The 21,105-nt window shown below is 40.4% G+C and overlaps 1 protein-coding gene across 1 annotated transcript; it reads left to right on the top strand.

Moving 5' to 3' along the window:
- The first annotated feature begins 291 nt into the window (after positions 1–291).
- Positions 292–20,223, top strand: LOC129237145 (uncharacterized). Its single transcript, XM_054871641.1, has 7 exons — positions 292–697; positions 762–1,594; positions 1,672–2,268; positions 15,225–15,519; positions 15,601–16,323; positions 16,489–16,601; positions 19,456–20,223. Exons 1-7 carry the CDS (start codon positions 469–471, stop codon positions 20,044–20,046), a joined length of 3,381 nt encoding a protein of 1,126 aa, XP_054727616.1. The 5' UTR covers positions 292–468; the 3' UTR covers positions 20,047–20,223.
- The last annotated feature ends 882 nt before the right edge of the window (positions 20,224–21,105 follow it).

Raw genomic sequence — 21,105 nt, 5'->3', positions numbered from 1 at the left:
GGGGCGCAAGAAAGGTGTTTGCTGTATACCTGTGTAATACTTGCGAAATAAAATAGTGAAAAAACTTTGTTTGGAAGCGCTGCCACTACTTGCCTGCTGCCTTCGGTCTGCTGTCTTCTGCCAGATACAAATACACACAAATGCCTGCATATATAAATTCCGTTCAGTCGAATTAACTATGCAAATCCATTTCGAAAAAGTGTGTTCTTAATTAGAATCGACTCAGTGTATTGATTAACATTTTTGTAAATTGGAAAATTACTATTTAATTTCGAAACCATAAAATTGCATACACGACCATTGTCTCCATCAGTTCAGTGTTAGCCGTGCTGTGGAACGGCAAATTAGAAAAACACTGAAGAGCAGACAACACAGGAGAACAGCTCGTTATATCGGAATAAGGAATTTCATATAACAATTTTTGGATTAACGGATTGTGCGAAAGGATAATTGTAGCGAAACGCGAAAATGTCAGCTGCTACGGCTACAGTGCAGGAGACCATTACGCAGGCAACGCAGGCCAGCGGTGGATTGGGCGCTTTGTGGACAGCACTGATTGGTGTTGTGCTGGTGGCGGCCTTGTACGAGTATTGGCGTCGCAGTTCGCGCGAATATCGCATGACCAAGAACATACCCAGTCCACCGGAATTGCCCGTTCTGGGTAATGCTCATTTGGTGTTGGGCTGCTCGAATGCGGGTGAGTGAGCGCGGATGCAGAAAAGTGATATATTCAAATTAATTTCTACACGTCTGTCTTACAGAGATTGTGGCCAAGGGTAATACCTACCTCGAGCAGTATGGCGAAACATTGCGCGCTTGGTTGGGTCATGTGCTCGTTGTCTTCCTTACCAATCCCAATGATATTGAGATTATTTTGAGCAGCAACAATCATCTGGACAAGGCCGAAGAGTATCGCTACTTTAAGCCATGGTTCGGTGATGGCTTGCTAATTAGCAGTGGTAATCATTGGCGTCATCATCGCAAAATGATTGCACCCACCTTCCATCAAAGCATTTTGAAGAGTTTTGTGCCGACTTTTGTGAAACACTCCAAGAATGTGGTGGATCGCATGTCCAAGGAATTGGGCAAAGAGTTCGATATTCACGATTACATGTCACAAACTACCGTCGAGATCTTGCTCACCACTGCGATGGGTGTGAAGAAGATACCCGAAGGTAACAAGAGTTTCGAATATGCCAAGGCGGTCGTCGATATGTGCGATATCATACACAAGCGTCAGGTGAAGATGATGTACCGTTTGGACGCCATCTACAACATGACGAAAATGCGTCAAAAGGGCGACAAGATGATGGACATCATCTTGGGCATGACCAGACGTGTGGTGATGGATCGCAAAGCTAACTACAATGCTGAGGGCAACACTATCGTGGAGGAATTTGAGGAACCGCTAAAGAAGACCGCCGCCAAGAAGGTTGGAGGTCTGCGTGATGACTTGGACGATATCGATGAGAATGATGTGGGTGCTAAGCGGCGTTTGGCGCTCTTGGACGCCATGGTGGAAATGGCTAAAAACCCCGAAATCGAATGGAATGAGAAGGACATTATGGATGAGGTCAACACGATTATGTTTGAGGTAATTTCAGGCGCTGGCGTCAACTGCTAAATTTTTGAATACCAGGTTCCACTTTTTAACGCATTTTCATTTTATAGGGTCACGACACCACTTCGGCTGGTTCGAGTTTCGCTCTATGCATGATGGGCATGCATAAGGACGTGCAGGAGAAGGTGTTCGCCGAGCAGAAGGCCATCTTTGGTGAAAATTTGCTGCGTGATTGCACCTTCGCCGACACCATGGAAATGAAATATTTGGAACGTGTCATTATGGAAACGCTGCGCATGTATCCGCCAGTGCCATTGATTGCGCGTCGTCTTGATAGCGATGTCAAATTGGCATCTGGTCCCTATTGCGTGCCAAAAGGTACCACCGTTGTGGTGTTGCAATACCGCGTGCACCGTCGTCCCGACATCTATGCCAATCCGGACAAATTCGATCCCGATAATTTCTTGCCCGAACGCATGGCCAATCGCCACTATTACAGTTTCATTCCATTCAGCGCCGGTCCACGCAGTTGCGTCGGCCGCAAGTACGCCATGCTCAAGCTGAAGGTGCTGCTTTCCACCATCATTCGCAATTACACGGTGCACTCCAATGAAACCGAAGCTGATTGGAAGCTGCAGGCCGACATCATACTGAAACTGGAGAATGGTTTCAATGTGGTGCTGGAGAAACGTCAGCCGGTGGTGGCGTAAAGCGCAACCAAAAACAAGAAAAACCAAAGCAAAAAATTATAATTTTTCATCTAATACCTATGACGAGTTAAATTATATTTTAAATTAATCCAAATACCCTTACATTTAGTTTATTAAGAATCTATATTTTGTTTTTATTTTAAGTAGAACACCTTCCAAGACCAAAAAAAAAGAAAGAAAATATATTGCCGGATAAGCCATACTTCTTGAGGACGAGCAAAGACCAATAAGATAGGAAACGAAATCGATTGTGATCAGTGAACGGGGACGATTTTTTCGGGTTAAAGGCTTATCTATTATAATATATGACATTTAATATTTTAATCAACAACATAAACGCAGAGAATAACTAACCCTAGTTTTAAGTGTGGAAAATCTAACCTAACACAAGTCAATTAGAAATAAAGAGCATGCGCAGTATAAAGCTGGAAAAATGCTTCGTTGTTTTTGGGTTGTATATTTGGTGAAGACGGCGCTTACATCCTTTTTGGGTGCTTGGCCAAGCTACTCATTACATTTGCGGCGTGTGTCTTGATGTTGTTCCACAAATGGAGGGACCTACAGTTTTAAGCCGAATCCGAACGGCAAATAATTTTTCCTGGCAGCACTACACTCGGAGGTTTTTCATTGCCTGCCAAGGAGCAACCACTATTAGAAACAACTTTTCCTATCATTTTGCTGTTTCCGAACGGATATTCGAACTTACGCACTCCCGAATGGTGGTCACGCACCAACCCATTCGGCTGCGGCGGCCGCTCATTTGAATCAAGTATCGTAAAAGTCAGACCACATACATACATATTTATGTATGTAAAACAAAAATGCACAGCAGTTGGAAAGTATACATATTCATGCGCATTGACTTCGCTTGGAACTCTGAACCAGTCCGAGCGGTCAAACACGTAGTCACGCATGAGGCGTAGTGTGTTTCGAAGTGCATTATGAGGTTCAATGCTGCGCATTATACAGGTCAACATCAAAGTGAAAAAACGGAATATACAAAATAACACATGGGCTGAAAAGTCCCGGGCTTAAGAGGGGAGCCTGCTTTAGAGGCTTCAAAAAATCGATTTTTTTGCTTTGCATAAATGTCTTTCCAAACTATCCAAGAATGTGTCCCCAAAATTTCAGAAGCAAATTCAAAATATTTTCGGAGTTACAGAAGAAATTGTGAGCAAGCGTCGAGCAGGTATAGCAGCAACCGGATCGCTCGAAGAGCGATTTCTCCGTTTTTTTTATTTTTACGATTTTTCCTAATTGGCGGGAAAGATAGGGAAAAAGTTAAACGTCCTATCGAAACGAGATAACATTGATTGTATTCGGAATTAAATTCTCTTCTAGTTGAACCTAAAAACCCTTAGAAAGTTATGATTAACCCACTTTTTAAACAATCTAAAGTGAATTTGTTTTTTTGATTAGCGAAAAATTGTTGAATTTCTCACTTTTTGTTTAATTTTCTTGGTTTAACTAGAAGCTATACTATACCAAAATAACCATTTTTTTGGGTTTTTTGTTTCAGATGAAAATTGCGACCTGCATCTTTCGCGCCGCACGACACATGCACACTCGAGGCTCCTCGGCAAAATGCTTGTACCAGACATAATATGACATATATTTTAATGAAAATTTTTGAGAAGACTGTTGAAATATATAACAATTAGACGTAAGAGTTTCGTTTGAATCGAATATTTCTTTCCTTCCCAAAAAAATCCACCAAAAAATCGATTTTTTGAAGTTTCTAAAGCAGGCTCCCCCCTTAAGTGACATACAAGGTGAAGTCCAAAATAAACAAGACTGGTGTCATAAAAATGTTTTTAATGGCACCATCTTTTTAATGAGTTAGTACAGGACCGTCGAGGTAAATCCAGAATGTTGAACTTAAAAATAAAACTTAAAAATAAAACTATTGGATATTTACTCAAAAATAATTTTATTTGCACTTAACTTTGTATAATGTGAGTACACATATCATAGTTGAAAATTATTCAATGTAACCTCCATCTCGCGCAATTACCTGCTCCAGCCGGGACCTGAAGCGCCCACATGCGCGAGCTACCTCCTCTTTGTCCATTGTAGTCATCACTTCCTCGATCGTTGTCTTCAGAGCGTCCCTAGTGTTATGAGGCTTCGCTTTAACTTTTGCTTCAACTGTGCCCCACACGTAATAATCAAGAGGATTGCAGTCTGAGCTTGAAGGTGGCCAAAAATCTGGTGACCAGTGGTAGAGTAGGTTGCCAAGGAGCCAAGCCTGAGTCTTCTTTGCCTTGTGAGTAGGTGCGGAGTCCTGCTGAAACACATATTCTCTTCCAGCAGCCACGCGGTCCATCCAGGGTTGCGTTTTTTTGTAGCCAAATCACTCAATTATCTCTTTAGGGCTTTTTCCGGCGCGAAGTGACTCTAGTATTGCAGCTCTTCTGTCCTGCTCTCGACTCATCGTTTCACTAGCACTTACTACGGCACTCCAATGTCAATCAGGAAACAATACACTAAAAATATGTCCCTTCATCAGCGGTTTTAGACTTAACACTACTGCTCCAGAGCTTTCGAAACGTTTTCCGGATTTACCTCGACGGCCCTGTACATTGGAAGTTACATCCCTAGCTGACTTCGAGTCAAACCTTGGTGACATTCGGTTCAGAGGAAGCGAAGTTATTTCATCTAAGGTATCAGAATGTTTGTGTCATCGGTAGAAAAACGAGTTTGTGAAGACATAAGTTACAATGAACATACGAGCCGCCCAAAATCAGTAATCACCGAAAACTTCATTAAAATTGTTCGTAATTTTATCAAAAATGAACCCAAATCATAGTTGAAATTCATGTAATCGGAGTTGAATATCTCCAAAACATCGATATATCGCATTTTTACTGATAATTTGAGTCTACAAAAGGTCGGTGCACGTTTCATTCCACGCAAGTTAACTGAGGACCAACAATTGCTCAGAATTCAACCTCCAAAAGACCTCATTAAACAGGTGAAAAAATACGAGAACTTCCTTCACAACATTGTAACTGGTGATGAAATGTGGAGTTTTCAACATGAACCTGAAACTAACCGTCAAAGTGCCGAATGGAAGGCCCCAGACGAGCCACCACCCAAAAAATCGCTTTTGCAGAAGTCAAAAATCAAATCGATGCTCATTTGTTTTAACGTTTCCAAGGGAATCGTCCACAAGGAGTTCGTGCCAACGGGCCAAACCGTCAATGCAATTTTCTATCTTGGCGTTTTGAAGCGTTTGTTGCATCGCATTCGTCGAATTCGCCCTGAATACCGCAAAGGAGGAAGCTGGCGCTTATTGCATGATAATGCACCATCTCATCGATCCACTCTTGTCACTGACTTTTTGACTAGAAATCGCATTTAACCATCAATCGCTCACTGTATTCGCCTGATATGGCTCCCTGTGACTTCTATCTATGCGGAAAATTGCATTTGGCCATGAAAGGAGTACGTTTTGCGTTCGTAGAGGCCACCCAAAAGGCTTGCACCGACATCCTGATAAGGCATTCCGGTCAACGACGTGAAACACTCTTTCGAAAGATATAAAGCGCAAAACAGTGTCGAGGCCACAGGGAACTAATTTGAATAAATAAACTCGAAGTTATCAGAACAAAGCTCCTGTCGTTTGTATTTTAGCTTGTTTATTTTGAACTTCACCTTGTAGATGGCATTAGTTTTATTACATTCACATCTCTTTCACTTAGTACTAATCTTAAAATGACCGCTGCTAAAACTTCATGTTGTTCTATTTATTAGTTCGTGACTTTTGTGCTGAGAGTAATGCTACTTTTGTTATTTCAAAAACAAAGGATCAAAAAGAATTGTGTGTTTTAATTGTACACTGCTTCTTGATGGGACAAAATGCGGTTCAAGGAAAGGAATGGCTTGACAAGTGTTATAGGGACTCCGCCTCATCCGAAACAACAAAAAAAAAGATGGTTTTCTGACCTCAAACGAGGTCGTAAGGACACCACAGATGCACAACGCAGTGCACGTCCAAACGAGTCGAACACCAGAAAATATCAACAAAATCCACAAACTTGTTTTGAATGATCGGAAAGTGAAGATGCATGAGTTCTCCGACGTTGTAAAGATATCAAAACAAGGCTTTTTTCCGGCATGACGCCCGTGAAGAGAAAACTCTCATGGGTACTGCTATACCGGCATAGCAGAATGCCCGACTTGTAGCCTCACACTACACCTACGTACTAAACACCTCTTCAAAAAGTCCAAAAAGAAATTACCTAACGAGGCTGGTTAGCTCATAGGCTGCGAGTTATTTCGTCTACGAACCTCCGGGCGTCTTAGCTTATTGTGGATATGTTTTGTATGAGTGCAATATATACGGGGACTATCCCTGCTATAACGAAGGAAGCATCGTCCGAAATTGTACGGAAGCCGCAGATAGTTCACAAAGCGCTTAGCCGATACACGACTGTCAGTTTTTGAGTGAAGCTATTTAAGTTCAGTGCATCAGCCCAGATCGGAGCGGCATACAAAACAACCGAGCTGACTACCCTGTTTTATAGTATTCTTTTGCTGTGGCTAGATCCGCCATTGCTTGGCATGATTCGCGACAGACAGGACTGCTCACTCGATGCCTTCTCCACAGCGTATTCCAGGTGCGTTTTAAAGTTTAAACGGCTGTCAATCATCACTCCTAGGCATTTAATAGCGGATTTTGAACTAATCGTTACAGTCCCAACATTTACATTTATAGTTTCTACTATCTTCTTACTGCTTATTAGGACTACATCGGTCTTGTGCTCAGCAAATTCCAGTTTCATAGACCTTAGCCAAGTCTTGAACCTGCTTACTGATTCGCTGGCGATCCTCACAATTTCGTGGATATGTTTTGCTACCATTACCAATGCGTTCTCATCCGCGAATCCAGTGACTTTAGTTCTAGATGGCATATCCAGTCTTAGAACCCCGTCATATATTAGGGCCCAGCAGTGGGCCCTTGAGTAACCCCTGGTGACACGATATACTCCTCAACGCCTTTGTCACTTCTAAACCGCAGTTTACGGTCCGTGAAATAGCTCTCAATTATTCTGATTATATAACTAGGCGACCCTATTTTTGTGAGAGTTTCTAGTATACGCTGCCAGCTAGCTGAGTTAAAAGCATTTCTAAGGTGTTGGCTTTATACTGCATGAGCATTTGACGATGAGAAAGCTCTGATCAAAGTGGGTACCGCATTTGCTTCCTGTTACCCAAAAACCAGAAGTTACAAGTCAATCAAAAGAATAACAAAAATACTGAAATTCGAATTGCTTCCACATACACCGTATTCACCATATTAGCCTCCCAGCTATTACTGGCTGTTCGCAGACCTAAAAAAGTTGCTCGCTGGTAAGAAATTTCTCTCTATAAAGAGGTTATCCCTGAAACTGAGACCTATTTTGAGGCAAAAGACAAATTGTTCTGCAAAAGTGGTATTGAAATGTTAGCGCAGCGGAGAAATGATTGCGTTTTTCCTAATGGAAATTACGTTGATGAATAAAGCTAATTTTGAACAAAAAAAAACCTGTTTTCTTTATTAGACCCGGAACTTTTCAGTCCATGTGTTATGTAAATCCAAAGAATACGCCGTTTGAGTGGATCTATATAGTGCCACTATAATATCAGACTGGGTCACAAGCTTACTGACATCTACAAGGCGGTGCAAAACTAATCATCTAATTTGGTTTTTAAATAAATTTTTGCTAAATAAAAAAAATTGTTTTGAGTGACAGAAAACTTTATTTTGAACTTTACGCGCTCCGTTGCTTGTCTATTTGTACACTGCCTAGCTCACAAGAGTCAAATATGATTGACGTACGACGTCATTTGCAAAAATATTAAATCTTCCGATAGAGTGATTAATTTGCGCCATAATAAAGGGCGATCAGATTGGAGGTACTTTTTCCTATAGGGGGTTTTCTGACAGATCACGCGTGATAAATATATACTTTTTTTCAGTATTCATTGGCATTTCATCATGGAAAGACTTTTGCCTCAACAACGTTTAGAAATCGAACAATTAAATGTATTAAGAAAATCGACGCTCTGTGAACAGCGTTCATCGCGCGCTCAGGGCAACTTTTGGTGCACATAACTGTTCAACGATGAGACCCATTTTTGGCTAAATGGCTACATCAATAAGCAAAACTGCTATGTTTGGGCTTAAGAGCAACCCGAAGCCATTCAAGAACGGCCATTACGTCCATTGAATTTGGGGAATCATCGCATATTTTTGTGCAAAGACGAGGCTGGTGCCGATGTAACAGTGAATAGTGAACTTTTTGATGCCGGAAAGTGAAGCCCGTGATCTCTATAATATTTGGTTCATTGGTACCAGCAAGACTGCACGTGAAAAAATGGGTCTACTGCATCGTCGTTTCGGTGAGCAATTTATTTATCGTCTCGGACCAGTGGATTGTCTACCAAGATCGTGTGATATCACCCCTTTGGACTTTTATTTGTGGAGGCATAGAGGTATGTGAAGTCTAAATGCTTTGTGCTTTGTGGATAAATCAGCTTCGATTGAATATTTGTAAGCCAACATTCCCAAAGTTATTCACGAGATATCGAGCGAAGTCCTCCAGCGAGTCATTCAAAGTTGGTGTTTACGGATGGCCGAATTATGGCGCAGTTGCGGCCAACATTTGAAAGGGATTGTCTTTAGAAAATAAATGTCATGAATGGTTCTACACAAAAATAATAAAGATTGCCCAACCAATTTGAATTTTCGTTCGCTTATTTCAATTTAACATCCGATACCCCTAAACTGATCACCCTTTACATGCGTTATTAAATATAGCACGTAGATTAATTGGGAAATTTTCGCAATTTATTTATTTAAGTTTTTTTAATTTTTTTATGAAAATAGAGCTCATTCTTCTATAAAACTCTTAGAAATCCAAGTTTCAATTATTGTGAAAACTAAAAAAATGAAGAAATTTTCATGAAAATTTAAAATTTTTTATCAGAATTTTAAGAAAAATGTCGGGTACGCAGTTTTATAGCCCATTCAATTTTGTTCTACTACTACTTGAAATTACTAAAAACTGCATTGATTTTTGACCTTTTTTGTAGGTGATTCTGTGCATTGTACATCCAATACCGTCAGCAAAAAAATTCTAGAAAATTAGAGTAATTTTAGAATCACTTCACTCTTACATTTCATTAGATCAAAATTCAATGGGCTATACAACTGCATACCATACTTCAAAATTTTCTTAGTATTCTGATTATTTAATAATATTAAAAATAATATTGTCAATACCCATTAGACCAATCCATATATACCGATATACCATATAGACCAATCGCCAAACTATTTCAAAATTATTTGAACTTACAATGAAAGATAAAATCTATTTTGCAGTTAATCGTTTAACCTCTGTGAACCAACATGGTTTCATGGAAGTAGTATCCACTGTTTCAAACCTTACAGTGTTTTAAGAATATTGTATATTTTAAAAAAAGTTCAAGTTGACGCTGTGGACACAGACTTTTCAAAAGCGTTTGACAAGACTAATCACAGGGTTTTAATTTCTAAATTGAGGGCTTTAGGATTTCACTCCACTCTTTTAAAATTGATTAAATCCTTTCTCTCCTCCTTTCTAATGTTGATGCTGTGCTGTGCTGCGGTGCTGCATCATCGACTTCTTTTATTGCGTCCTCTGTTGTACCCTAGGGAAGTATACTGAGTCCCCTACTTTTTATAATTTTTTTTAATGCTATTTTCTAGTTGTTTAAATAACGCAAATTTTCTCTTGTATGCCTATGATTTAGGGATATACTCGGGGATCGCAAGTACAGTGGACTTTATAAATCTTCAATCTGATTTAGATACCGTTACCGTTACCGTTAGGTTTAAATGTAAGCAAGTGGTTTTATGTCCCTTTAGTAGCCCTAGTTTATCCAATCCAAATCATGTGGCATTTGACTCTAAATTACCCTTTCAAAGACAAATAAATTACTCCAATCATATTCTCTACTTGCTTTTATTATACGTATTAGACCGGACTTTGTGGATCCATATTCTCCAAAGCTATTATATAACTCTCTGGTGCGGTCGAAGCTGAAATATGCCGTCTTTATTTTGAGGCCTTATTATGCTTGCCATATTAGTAGACTTGAATATGAAAGGCTTGTGTCCAAAAAGCTTTTGTGCGTCATGCTTTCAGTTCTTTAAATTTCAATTTGCCTTCTTTGATCCAATTCCATACTATAAAAGGCGGTGCTAATTAATCTAAAACACTTTCGTTTTCGATTTGATAAATGGGGCGATAATAGAGTAGATGGGAAAGATGAACCTTCAATTAGCTTTTATAGTCTGAAATTTTGAATGTATACCCCTTCAGTTTTTTTTATCACTAAGCGTGAAAAATGTTTGCTTGCTAAGATAATATTTTTTTGGCGGTCGCCTTGTCTGAATAGGTTGGTTAGTGACTACGATTCGGTAATGCCCGGCCTACAAACTCCGGGTAGGAAACAACAAACGATAGAAAGCTTATGGAAAAGCGGTCGCCCTTCGGCAAACATTGGCACACCTCCGAGTGTATTTCTGATTTGAAAAAGCTCCTCCTGCCGTTCGGAGGTGCCAAAAAAACTTAGGACGCACCCCACAAATGGGAACAAATGGGAACTACCCAAAAAGAGTGTAAGTGCCAATTATTATTATTATGAAGATATTTGAGTGTTGAAAAGTCTATTCAATTTTGCGAAAGTCTAGGTACTCAATATTTGGGATACGATAAAGCATGAGAGTATTTGATTTCACTAACAAATATAATTTTTAATGAGAAAATATGCTTGCGTACTTACATGGGGCACGTTGCGTTTCACATGGATTTTCTTTTAATAATGAATGCGAGGTAGTTGGCCATTGCAGATTGCGTAGTCATTTGCACATGATCCAAAACACTTTCTCCTTGAATGCAGAGCTATAGCGTGGAGTAGGTTGAGACATCTCGGCCAATTGCATTCAGAAGAAAGGCATATGCGCTCAGCCCAACCCAGCTCTATCTTGAGTTTAGTAAGAGAACTGGGCTTGGGTGAGATTCTGTGACGAGTAGAGAGCACAAAAAAAATGCGGTCGAAATGCAAACCTAAAATTTATCTATCTACCTAAAATGTTGCTTGGTATATGGTCAGCCCATGTCCAATGCCGCGTTGAGATTCCCGAGAATGCAGTCTATGCTTGAAGTACTTCAACGAATTCCAAATAAACTTTCCCGCTGTTCAAATATCCTCTAACATTTTTCTCAACTTGTGAATGTAGAAACCAAGAGAGACTCTAATGCTTGGATTTGTTTATCCAGTTCCTGCTGCTTCTTCGTGCATTCTTCTGCTTGCTCCTGCACCATTATATCCGGAAATCCAGTAAAAAGTGATGCAGGCTTCAGGAATGCACTTCAAGTTAGTCGGCGTTGATTATCAGCTGACGTTTTAAAATCAAGGCGAGTTTCACATAAGAGAAAGAAAAATATTATGAACTCAAGTTATGATGTCATGCCATTTGTTTAGATTTAGGCTTGTAAAACACTACAGTAGTTTGGTAGTACTCAAGCTTATCTTGATGAATGTAGCTTCAAGATTTAGCAAATTTTCCGATATCCATTTGTGATTCGTCTATGAAGATATAATCTCTTCATACCTCAGTATTTTTTTAAAAAATTCTCTGTCATGTTTATTGCGAAAGTGAATCTCCAACTGATAGACACAGCTTTCATGTTCAAATCTCGTTCTCTCAAAAATGAAGCCTAATCCTTAGGCTGTTCTTGGCTACGTTGTTAGTCAGGTAGATAGGAGAGTAAAATGGTTGAAGTGCCGGTCTGGCACTCCACAAGTAGCACTAAAGCGCCGTTTTGATACGATTATGAGACCTCCAACAAGCTGAAACCTACAGCCAGCCAGAGCTGTTGACCGAGAGAAGGTGGACGAGATTTAGGTTGAAGCACTACCCCAGAGAAAAGAAAAAGAAGAAAAGAGCACCCAGTGAACTTAATCGTCTTGCTGCCAAACCTGGACATTTACAGAGAATGCGTTCAAAAGTCTCCTTCTCTGAAAGGTCTCCAAAGCTCCTGCAATGAAGATTAAAGGGTAAAGCGAGCTTTTCCGCGTGTGTGCCGATTGTCCAATGACCGGTAAATACAGCTACGAGTTTAAAAATTGATTGGCGTGAATTTCCCAGGACTTTAAGGGTTCTGCATCGTTTGTACCGCCGCCAAATGGGTTTCGAAATAGCACATGCTTTCATGAGAGATAAGTTGTGCAATGCCCCTTTAACAACAGTTATGCCACCAAGTAGCAGCGCCACGAAATGCACAACTTCCTTTATTCTCGCAAACCCTGGTCTCGACCTGCCAAGCCATTGAACTCGCCTTTCCCCAGCAAGAAAGTAAATATACCTAGTTTGGGAACACCTGGTTATTATTGAACTTGAAACACAACGAAAAATTATAAATCCGTACAAATTCATACTAATTAATTGAAGTTTGGTTCAAGCCAATGCGTCATTCGAAGTGATTATGCAAAAAAACTTATGAACAGCGATCAATGAAAAGCATTCCTATTTATAAATATAAGTGTATGTATGAATGTATGTATGTATTGTGTGTAAGTTAAATGTATATAAACTACTCATAAAACTTACTTTTATATTAAAATTACATTTCATGTACATTTTTGTGTTTATAAGGGACTTACTACAAAACATTCAATGTAAAGTTCAAAAGAGTTCGATAAACCGTGCGTATACATGTGCGTATACTGGGTGTGTCATTCAGGCTCCGAGAATTAAGTTATAACACAAGAGCTGACGACCCTTTTTGGAAAGAAGGAGCCTTCCTTTGGTTCCTGTCGAAGTTTTAAGTCGGCTTCAGTTTAATGCCAATTTTTTAGCAAAAAGTCGAGAAAGTTAACTAAAATTGATCTGCAAATATTTGTTGTGGCATGTCTGGAAAGGGAATGAATTGATCTTAGAGACGTCCTACCCTGCCATCGGCGTCGCCCTGTCTGTTCTTAAAGAGGAATTGCACATCTTATTCCTCAGGAAAGCGCACAAAAGATGGAGCTCCGTCCTTCATGTGCTATTTCGAAAACCCTTTGGCAGCAGTAGAATAGATGGAGGATTCATAAGGTTCTGAGAACTCCTCGCCATTCAATTTACAAACTTGTAGCTGTGTTTACCGGTCATTGGATGATTGGTACTCTCGTGGAAAAGTTCGGTTTACTATTTATTCTTTATTGCAGAAGCTGTGGGGACCCTTCAGAGAAGGAGATTATCGAGCACTTTCTTAGTAAATGTCCGGGCTTGGCTAGACGTTTAAGGTCGCTAGGTGGTCCTTTCTTCGACAGCCTGAGGCAGTGCGCCAACCTAAATCCCATCAAACTTCTCCATTACCTCTACAGCTCTGGCCGGCTGTAGGTATTAGAATGTTGGATGCCTCTTAATGGTATGAAAATGGTAGGAAAATGGTTTAGTGCTACTTGGAGAGTGCCAGTACTACCTACCTACCTACATATAGGACGAAGAGGGCAGAGTTGCATGAATTGAGTGGTCACTTTAGATGAGATCTGGATATTTGCGTATGACTCCAAGACGTAGAAACCTAGTCAGTAGGTGAAATGGTTGAAGTGTCGTTCTGGCTCTCCTCAAGTAGCACTAAAGCGCTAGAAAGTCAGTAGTGGTTGGAGAATTAAAAATCTGTGTGGAGCGGCCATCGAGGGCGAGACCGAGGGCAATGTTACGCTTTGTTTTCTTGAAATGTAGCATACAGTCCGACTGGATAACTCTGGAATCCTGTAGCTAGTTACACTTGCCGAAAACTTCTGAATATTGACCTCGACTACGCGTCAGCTCTTTCCTCGCTCTTTGGGTAAGAGTTTTTGACGCAAAAAGGAGATTCCTATGCTGTCGCAGACGCTTAGCAGTCCTAATATGGCCGCTTGCGAAATTTTCTGCTTCACCCAAAAAGTTGCATTTTAAAGAAGCTTATGATAGCGCCGTGTAGGAGCTCAAGGAAGCTGTAGTCGTAGTCGTCGTTTATTGTGTAAGAGTTTTTGGCGCAAAAAGACATTCCAAAGCTGCCAACGCTACCCTTTTTCAGTCTTAATGTTGCCCTCTGTGACTTCTTCTTATTCACCCAAAGTGAAGTTGTTCTTTAAGGGAATATGTCGGCAGCATACAGGAGGTCAAGGCAGCTCTAGCGGCGGTCCTCGTTCATTGTGTAAGCGTTTTTGGTGCAAAAAGGCACTCCAACATAGCTGCACATTCTCCATAGTGCTTATATCATTCCATGAGACGTTTCCTTATTTCCTCAAACTGAAGTTGTTCTTCGAGGGGACTTATAATGACGACAAACAAGAGGTCTAGGAGTCTGTAACTGCGATCTTCATAAATTGTGTAAAAGTTTTTGGCGCAAAAAGGCACTCCAACATAGCCCACCTTTCATATAGCCCCGATGTTGAACTTTGCGACTTTTTCTTATTCACTCAACATGAAGTTGTTCTTCAAGCGAAATTATGTGAGCGGCGAGAGATCAAGGAAGCTCAAACCGCGGTCTTCGTTCATTGTGTACGAGTTTTTGGCGCAAAAAAGACCTTCCAACGCTGTCTCTATAGGCCTGTTATCATTCTTTCCGACTATTTGAGCATCAAGATGAAATTGCACTTCAAGGGAACTTATGAAGCCGGCTTATGAGAGCTCAAGATGCAGTTTTCTGTCGACGGTGCTGAATAGGTTCACTTCGTAGTGCATCGAAGGATCCTTCGAAGATCGATAGTAGAGCTTAGTTTGTTCGTAACTTAATTCGCTTGAGTTTTATTGCAGAATTCGCGGAACTAAATTGCCACACCTCTTATACTCCACAGGGATATGTAAAGTGTGTATGTGTAGGCAATTTGCATTGTTCAGTTGCATTATCATATAAGCGCACTCAAATTGCACGGACCCCTAGAGTAGACGATCAGTTTATTGCAGTAGTGCTAGAAGTGCAGTAGACAACACTGCGATGGACACATTGGAACTACTTAACACAACACGAATAGCAACAAACCATGTTGCACTGGCCAAGGAGCGCATCTTGCCCAATCCATTGTACATCACCTTGATCGGTGTGGTGCTGGCTATAACACTTTACGATATTTGGTATCGCCACACAGATGTCTACAAGAAGCTAAGGACTATACCGGGACCGCCGATCTTGCCGTTGATTGGCAATGCCCACTTGCTTGTGGGTCTTACACCAACTGGTAAATAAATTTGTTAGCCAAACAAGCGGCCGCTGCTTCTTTTATTTAATCACATCGAATTTTGCTACTTTTCTTTTTCAGAGATAGTGCAAAAAGCTTTGATCTACATGAATCGATATGGCGAAACGATTAGCGGTTGCTTCTTCAACTTTAGACTTGTCTTCCTAACTAATCCGGCTGACATTGAAATTATTCTAAATAGTCACGTTCACTTGGAAAAATCCTATGAGTATAAATTCTTTCAGCCATGGTTTGGTGACGGGCTACTCATTAGTAAAGGCAATCATTGGCGTTATCATCGAAAAATGATTGCACCTACTTTTCATCAGTCCATTCTCAAGAGTTTCGTGCCGACTTTTGTTAAACACTCACAAAATATTACGCAACAATTTGAGCAAAAATTGCTGGGTCAAGAGTTCGATGTGCATGCGCATATGAGTCAAACTACGGTGGAAATTTTACTTAGCACAGCAATGGGTATGAAAAACTTACCCACCGGCAAGGAATGTGCTAAATATGCAGAGGCGGTAATTGAAATGTGTGACGTCATACAGAAACGTCAGACGAAGCCGCACTACCATTTCGATGCCATCTATCGTTTGACGAAATTGCGTCAAAAATGCGATCGTATGATGAATATAATTTTGACGCTAACGAAGCGCGTAATCGCAGAGCGCCGTGAAAATTTCAATTTGGAGACAGATGGTGTGCTGGACCAACAGGATGCGCTAAATGAGGTGGTTGGCAAGAAGAAGGAAGTGCTGCGTGATGATTTGGATGATATCGATGAAGAGGAGAATGTTGGTGAGCGACTGATTAGAAGCGGGAATTGTGAACTTGTGAATTGTGAATGAAATGAGACTTTTTTTGTTAGTGCTATTGATTAAGCGAAGCAACGTAGATGAAAGGCAATGTTGTTGCGGAAAAGTGTAACTAATTTCTTTCATTTATTATCTTTGAATTGTGCAGGTGCTAAGCGTCGGTTGGCTTTGTTAGACACAATGGTGGAGCTGGCAAAGAATCCTAGTATTCAATGGACCGATAAGGATGTGATGGATGAAGTGAATACGATTTTGTTTGAGGTAAGTTTTGGAGGTGTATTTAAAAAAAAAAGAGAAAAAAATACAAAAAATAGAAAAAAACAAAAAAAAAGAAGAATACAAAAAAAAAAAAAAACCAAAAGTGCGTAAAGATAGACAATAGTTACATTTATGGGTATTAACAAAAAAACAAAAAACAAAAAAAATAATAAAAAAAAACAGAAGTGTGTAAAAATCGAAAATTAGTTACATTTATGAGAATTTCTTGATTTTTATGCGCATTCAAAAGGCAGCTGAGTAAATATTTTTTAAAAACCATTTTCCTTATAATTATACTATATATGTCTGTGTTCGTGTAGAGTGAATCCGCTCTTAAGCGGACACTCACCGTCAGCCAGTTTTTGTCTGCGCAAGAGAGGAGTCATTCAAAAGGATGCAAGTTCTTCCGACACATAAGATTTGGTATAGAAAAAAATGTCAGCTCAAGAAAGTTGTCCGGCTAATAGAGTTGTCCGTTTGGAGAAGTTTTTAATTTAATTTTTTTTATAATTTTTTTGTTTTGTTTTTTTATTATTATTTTTTATTATTTCTTTTTTTGTTTTTTTTTATTTTTTTGTTTTGTTTTTTTATTATTGTTATTTTATTTTTTATTTTTTTGTTTGATGGGTGAGGTAGGCCACCTTCAGCGATCGTCGTCCACTGCGTGAGTGGTGTGGCCATTAGGACAATCCCTCCTTTCCTTCGGCGGTGATACCCTTCTCGGGACTACTTCTGCATTACTTTGGGAGGGACTACTTTCTGTATTACTTATAAAACCCCTAGAGCAATCAATCCCTCCACTCCTTCTGGGGAGACACCCTTCCCGGGACTACTTTCTGCTTTACTTCGGGAGAACCCAGAATGGCCTCCATAAAGGAACAATTCTATTCACCTACGTCTAGGTCCGCCGTATTTCTAGCCAGCTTTCATGTTATAGGCTCGTCTTCTTGTGTCTCTCTGCCTGTGAGGCTTCTTCGCTTTTTTGTGCTGTGTTGAGGCCTATCTCTTTTTCCGTAGTACGTTCTCGAGGTCTACCTTTTTTTCCTTAGTACGTCCTGGAGGTCTATCTTTTTTTCCGCAGTATGTCCTAGATGTATCTCTTTACTGCGTTCCAGCTGTCCTCGCGTATCAGCATTTTGCTGTTTATGTTGCTCGGCAAGATGCCGCCCATCTGCTTCCTCAGAGCATCTCTTTCCGCGAGCCATCTGTCACAACTAAGGTTCGGTTAAGTGGTTAGGCCACTGCACTGGGTGGAAAACTAAGCAGTTTATATGGTTGGTTGGTTGGTTTAAGTGGTGATTCCTGAATCCAACTAGCGCTTCCGCACCTTTTTGTTGCCACATCCTCGTTACCAACTTATTTAACAGTTATTTACAGCATGACTATATCCAGTCTGTGCGGTTTAGGAACCTTATTAGGTTGTTGACGTCTAAGCCAGACAGTTGCTCGAGACTCTCGAACAGCGGTTTGCCCAGGGTTAACATTCTGTCCTTCGGTGAGGCCAGGGTTAACATTCTGTCCTGCGGTGAGGCTTGTTATTGCTTCAAATATTTTCTGCAGAAGCTGTCTGGAGGACGCGTTAGAATCATCTCATCACTTTTCTCTTAACTACCCTCCTCTTGTCGGGAAAGGTTTAGTCTTCTGGACTCTCACTTTTTCGCTACAAGGATATTGCGGGTTTGAGTATTACACACCTGGTGAGATTCATTAGTAGCTTCAAACGGTTTATACGAACGTAAATCGTAACCATTGGTCGTTATCCTCTAGTCCAAAGCCCTTTCTTCCTGTCTGGTTCCACCTGTCTAGTTCCCTCCTTTCTCTTTTCCTCTCACTTTCCCCTGTATGGTATCGCAACGGACAAGTTTTGAAGTTGTCAAAGTGGGTCCTTCGCAAGGGAACTGACAACTCTTTACACGAAAATTTCACGGCGAAGTCCTCTAATACATCGAATTTGTATATGTAAACTGCGACTTGTAAGCTTATAACATCCAATAATGAAATCAGAGACTAGATCGCACGAACATTTCATGGTGAGTTCCTCAATGCATCGAAACTGTAGCTGTAAACTGCGACTTGTGGGCTATCAAAGCGCCATAAACGTCCGGAAAACTTTTCTCACGAACCTTTCATGGAGTGGTCCTCTAATATGTCGGAACTGCAGCTGTAAATAGCGGCTTGCATGTCTATAATCTATCTATAATCTTCCGGTCAACTTCTCTCACGAATATTTCATGGCGAGGATCTCTTATACATCTAAACTGGTAGCTGTAAGCTACGACTTGTTAGCTCATAAAACCCCATAACCTTGCTGAGAACTCTTCTTATGAACATTTCATAACGAGGTCCTCTAATATGTCAAAGCAGTAGCTTTACACGTCGACTTGTTAACTTAAAAGGCTGCATAATTCGCCGGATAACTTTTCCCATGAACATTGCATGTCGAAGTCTTCTTTAAAAGCGTCATACCCTTCCGGAGAGCTTCTTTCACAAATATTTCATGGCGAGTTCCTCTAGTACTTGGTAGTGACGCATTAACCCATTCGGCTTCGGCGGCCGTCACAGCGACTTTGCTTGCACTTATTGTAATTTAGCTTTTTTGCAGACCTTTTGCTTCATGGCAACTGGTACTTCGCTGTTGAACAGAAATAAGAAAAGGCATTGAAATTCTTTCCCAACATCAAATTGAAAATTCTACGCGGTAAATATGGACTCATTGAATTAATCTTCGTCTCTTTGTTTTTAGTCAATTCTAACCAATGCCATTTAAGCTGGGAGATGGATCTTAGCAGTTTTAATACTCAAAATTTGTAATACAAACCATGTTCATATGAATTTCCTTTCCTCTCTATTCCATCAGGGTCACGACACCACCTCCGCGGGTTCAAGTTTCACACTCTGTCTACTCGGTATCCACAAGGATGTACAAGAAAGAGTCTTTCAAGAGCAAACACAAATATTCGCCGATAATTTGCAAAGAGATTGCACCTTCGCCGATGCACAAGAAATGCACTACTTGGAGCGCGTAATTAAAGAGACGCTTCGTCTCTATCCACCAGTACCGGTTATAGCGCGCAAAGTGAACGAGGATGTGCCACTTGCATCGGGGCCCTACATCATACCGAAAGGCACTACAGTTGTGATAGGCCAATATGCCGTACATCGACGACCGGAATGCTATGAGAATCCCGAAAAATTTGATCCGGATAATTTTTTGCCCGAAAATATGGCAAAACGTCACTACTACAGTTATGTGCCCTTCAGTGCCGGTCCACGCAGCTGTGTCGGACGTAAATATGCTATGTTGATGCTGAAAATATTGCTGTCGACTTTGGTGCGCAAATTTCATATTCACTCAAATGTGGATGAGTCGCAATTTGATTTGCAAGGGGATATCATCTTGAAGTTGGCTAATGGCTTTAAAGTTGTGCTCACGCTGCGGGACGTGTAATTGTGTTTAAGGTATGTATGTATGTATTTTTTTTACCATATACATACATACATATATTTACTATATATAAATACGCAATCGGAGAGACGTGGGCGCTGAACTATGCTAAGTAATCGAATGTTTGTTGTTTTTGCATTACATAAATATGAATAAAGTTTGTATGTGTATGTGTTTTAATTGTTGTTGAGAGTGCGTTTGGAAAGTTCCATTGCTTCATTTGAATTTCGCATAAATACATTTTAATAATGAAAACATTTGCATGTAAGAAAGTGAATGGCGCGAACACAAAGTGAAAACGAAAATGGGGCATGTGAACCTGCACAGGCATTGCAGCGAAAAAGGTAGGTGTTTTCCGATGATTTCCGGCAGTGTATCGTTTTAATGATCAACAATATTAAATTACCTGGCATTCATCTCCTCTTCGACTCGCATTACATGCCCATCTCGTGCAGCATTGCAGCTCAGGTGAGAAAATTTCCAGCGATTCGACAGGTAGTTAGGAAATTCTTTGTTTTCCCGTGTTTAGCGAGCCATATAGGCATTTATATGTATGTATGTATATGTGTAACACATGCGTACACTTGTATTTATGTGGATATGTACGAGGTATGTCTATTGAATAACGAGGCTGAGGCTGCTGCTGTTGAAACGAATCCCGATTTCTTGCATTGGAAGAGCCCAACTTCTTAAAAAAATCCAAAGAAGGCTGAGTGAGCAAATAGGAATTCAAAGCAGTGACAATTTTTTTCTTTCAATATTCTATTACCCATGAAAGAGTTACCTGAATTGTGAAAGTAGATTAAAAAATAAATAAATAATTTGTGCGAACACTTCTGTTAGCTGTTTGGTCAAGCCCATCCTCTTATTTGTGGCGTGCGTCTTGATGTTGTTCCACAAATGGGGGGACCTGCAGTTTTAGCCGGTTCCGAACGGCAAATGGTTTTTATGAGGAGCTTTTTCATGGCAGAAATACACTCGGAGGTTTGACATTGCCTGCCGAGAAGTGATCGCTATTGGAAACAACTTTTTCTATTTTGGTGTTTTATTTACGGAGACTCA

Source organism: Anastrepha obliqua, chromosome 2 (assembly GCF_027943255.1).
Source record: "Anastrepha obliqua isolate idAnaObli1 chromosome 2, idAnaObli1_1.0, whole genome shotgun sequence".
NCBI lineage: Eukaryota > Metazoa > Arthropoda > Insecta > Diptera > Tephritidae > Anastrepha > Anastrepha obliqua.
This window is presented reverse-complemented; position numbering and strand designations above follow the sequence as displayed.